Source organism: Panthera pardus, unplaced genomic scaffold (assembly GCF_024362965.1).
Source record: "Panthera pardus isolate Hobbes unplaced genomic scaffold, ASM2436296v1 HiC_scaffold_335, whole genome shotgun sequence".
Lineage (NCBI taxonomy): Eukaryota > Metazoa > Chordata > Mammalia > Carnivora > Felidae > Panthera > Panthera pardus.
This window is the reverse complement of record NW_026526916.1, coordinates 17,669-20,751: the sequence shown is the minus strand read 5'-3', so window position 1 is coordinate 20,751 and position 3,083 is coordinate 17,669. Positions and strand designations below refer to the sequence as shown.

Below are 3,083 nucleotides of genomic sequence, written 5' to 3'. Positions count from 1 at the left end.
TGTCTTGGAGGTGCCATATTACGGGATATGACAGAAAAGTGACAGTGGCAGTGAATGGGCCTCCCTTTCTGGGCAGGCAGCGTCTGGAAGTGGGTGGTCAAGAGACAGGAGCCCGTGGGACACTGAGTCTCCGGCAGGGCCGGAGGTGCCGCAGGCCGAAGGCTTGCAGGCCACAAGCGAACAGGCTGTGCAGGAAGGCCAGGCCCGACCCGAGAGGCAGGTGGGCGGCCCCAGCGAGATATCGGTGCCGCTGGTGCATGACATAGTGGCGGTGGAGGCGCTGTGGGGCCTGGCGGAGGAGGAGGTTGAGGTGGCGGCCGCGGAAGAGGACGCGCCTGGGGAAGAGGGGCATGAGCAGAGGAAGAAGGGGGAGGAGGACGAGGAGCAGGAGCCGGGGAAGGAGAAGGTCCAAGTTCACGAGGAGGAGGACCTGAAGGGCGAGGGGGAGCAGCAGGACCAGAAGAGCAGAAGGAGGAGGAGGAGGAGGAAGAGGGGGAGAGGCAGCAGGAGTAAAAGATTAGAAGGAGGAGGAGCAGCAGAAGCCCAAGCAGAAGGAGGAAGAGCGGAAGGAGGAGGAGTTGGCGGAAATGAAAGGGGAGGAGCAGGAGCAGCAGGGTATAGAAGCGGGCGCGGCGGCGGCCACGGCGCCGGCCGCGGCGGTGGCGGTGGAGGCATTGGCGGCGGCAGTGGCAGGGGAAGGGGACCAGGAGGAGGAGCAGGAGGAGGAAGGGAAGGCGTGCGAGCCATTAAAGGGAGAGCAGAATTGCAAACCGAGGAGGAAGAGGAGCAGGAGAAGGAAGCGCTGGAGGAGCGGCAGCAGGGCGAGGAGGAGGTGGAGGACAAGGAGGAGCGGGAGGAGGAGGAACAGAAGCCGAGTGAGCAGGAAGGCCGATGGGTGGAAGAAGCCCAGGAGCTGCAGGTGAAGCAGGCTAAGAAGGAGCAGGTAGAGTCAGGCCTCCGTCCTTGCCCTTCCCCACTGGAGGCTCTGGAGGCTCTGGAGGCCCTTCAGATAGAGCTACAGCCGGTGAATAAACAAGCCAGCCGGGAGCACGCTCGACTCAAACTCAGGATGTGGCAGAGGCGGCAGCGACATCTGCAGCAGAGAAGTGCCCTTATCCAGGGCATCCGTGGTTTCTGGGCCAAGGCTGTATCCTTCCTGCTGCTGGTGGAGGGTCCACAGGGGGCTGGGCTTGCGCAAGAGGAAGGAAAGGGAGGTGCCATTTAGAGGAACCCAGGACAGGGACTGGAGCTAAGCCACGCTCCAGTGGCCGGGAACGTGCAAACGTGATCCCATCCGGTGGTCCTGGCTCTGCAATGAGTGTGGGAGGAGGGCAGTGCCGGGGTGGGGGAGGCATGTGTGCTTTACGTCGCACCTGGCACGGAAACAGCGCTGGGAGAGTGGGGAGTGGCGGTGGAGGTCCAGGCCAGGTCGGGGAAATGACCGAGGGCTTCTTCCCACACAAAGCCGCGTCGGGGCACGTTTCTGGGTCCCGCTAAGCATCTTGCTGCGGGGAAGGCGATGTGAATGCCCACTGGTCGGCGCGAGACCGGATGTGTGCTGTCTGGCTGTGTGGAAGTAAGCGTCCTCAGTGTCCTCACGAGCACACAAAGCTAGGCGTGGTTGCGGGCGTCTGGGCATGCACAGCCTCCTGTGCGTGTCTAGCAGAGCCCTGCGCGATCCAGAGACCCCGTGGGCCTGGACGCAGCCTGTGGGGAGGGCTTGAGACCCTGGGGGAGGACGCCAGTCCTGGGGGGAGGACGCCTGGATGCTGTCCACACTGGTTCTCTGGTTCGAGCTCTCTCACGCCCAGCACCTGAAGGCTCTTTGACCTGCGGCAGTTTGTGAACCACCCTCAGATGTCAGCCCTGATTAGTAAGCCCGATGAAAGCATGCTTCGCCACATGACCAATTTGAAGGTCGGCCTGGGAGTGGGAGGTGGTGTGGGTGGCTGGCTGTGTGGGGAGGGGAGGTGGTGGGGAGAAGTGATGTGTTCCTTCCTCAGGGGAGGGCGGGTCTCCTGGAACAAGATTTCACATTTCTGCCCCACTGTACCACGGCAGGTGGAGGAACACAAGTTTCCCAGGGAATGCCGGAAGATCCTGCTGTTTTTTGGCAAGAACTCCTACTTCCAGAATGAAGTCGTTACGAAGGAGTATGTCCTAGGCCTTGATGGTAAGTGTCCACTGACTGCATGGGCGGCAGTGGGTGCAGGGTTGAATGTGATTAGTTCTCTGGCGCCTTCTCACATACTCGTCTTCCTGCAGGGTATAGGGCGTCTCATTCCAGTCCCATCCAGTGGTACCCAAGGTACAGACAGGAGGCCTACAGACGCAGGCATGACAACAGCAGCCTCAACTTCTTCAACTGGTTCTCTGACCACAGCTTTGCCGGCTCTAGCAGGATTGCTGAGGTGGGGCCCTGTAACAAGGAAGGGAGGTGATTTTCATGGGTTCCCCCACTGCGTGGGATAGCTACCTGAGGCCTGGCCTGTCTCCCCTACCAGATAATCATAGAGGATCTTTGGCCCAACCCCCTGCCGTATTTCAAGATGAAGGAGGCCCCAGGAGAGAGAACTGAGAGGGAAAGAGGTGAGCAGCCAAGGGTGTGGGCATGGAAATGTGTGTCATGGGGTCCAGGGCACAATTCTCTTCTGCATGGAGGCACCGAGACTCACAGCGGCACAGGAGGTGACCCCAGGTCAAAAGGGCATCAGCCTGAGACAGGGAGTCTTAAGAAGTAACGTGTCAAAGAGGCTTTGCCCCTTTGGGGAGCCTGAAGGTGGGAAGGGGGCTAGACAAAAAGAATGAGCAAAGCGGGACAACCAAAGCTGGCTCATCACATAGCACGGTGACAACTGTCATTCCCGGACCATGAACCCCACCCTCAGGCCTCCTACCACCATCCCACATGTTGTCTGGCTTCTGGATCCCCTTGTCAGCTTTGGCACAGCTTATCACACCCTCCCATCCTACTTTCCGTTTGGAAACATTCAAGCAACCTTACTCAGGGCCAAGATAAGACTCTCACCTGTCCTGTGTGTGTGTGTGTGTGTGTGTGCGTGTGTGTGTGTGTGTGTGTGTGT

At 59.9% G+C, this 3,083-nt stretch overlaps 1 protein-coding gene across 1 annotated transcript; it reads left to right on the top strand.

Annotated features, from left to right (window-relative positions):
• Positions 1-988: 988 nt before the first annotated feature.
• LOC128774598 (testis-specific Y-encoded protein 3-like) lies at positions 989-2,543 on the top strand (the record flags this gene model as incomplete). Its single annotated transcript, XM_053893665.1, has 5 exons — positions 989-1,147; positions 1,840-1,917; positions 2,062-2,173; positions 2,266-2,411; positions 2,505-2,543. Coding segments are annotated over 5 exons (534 nt in total), but the record flags the coding sequence as incomplete, so codon positions are not given.
• Positions 2,544-3,083: the final 540 nt, after the last annotated feature.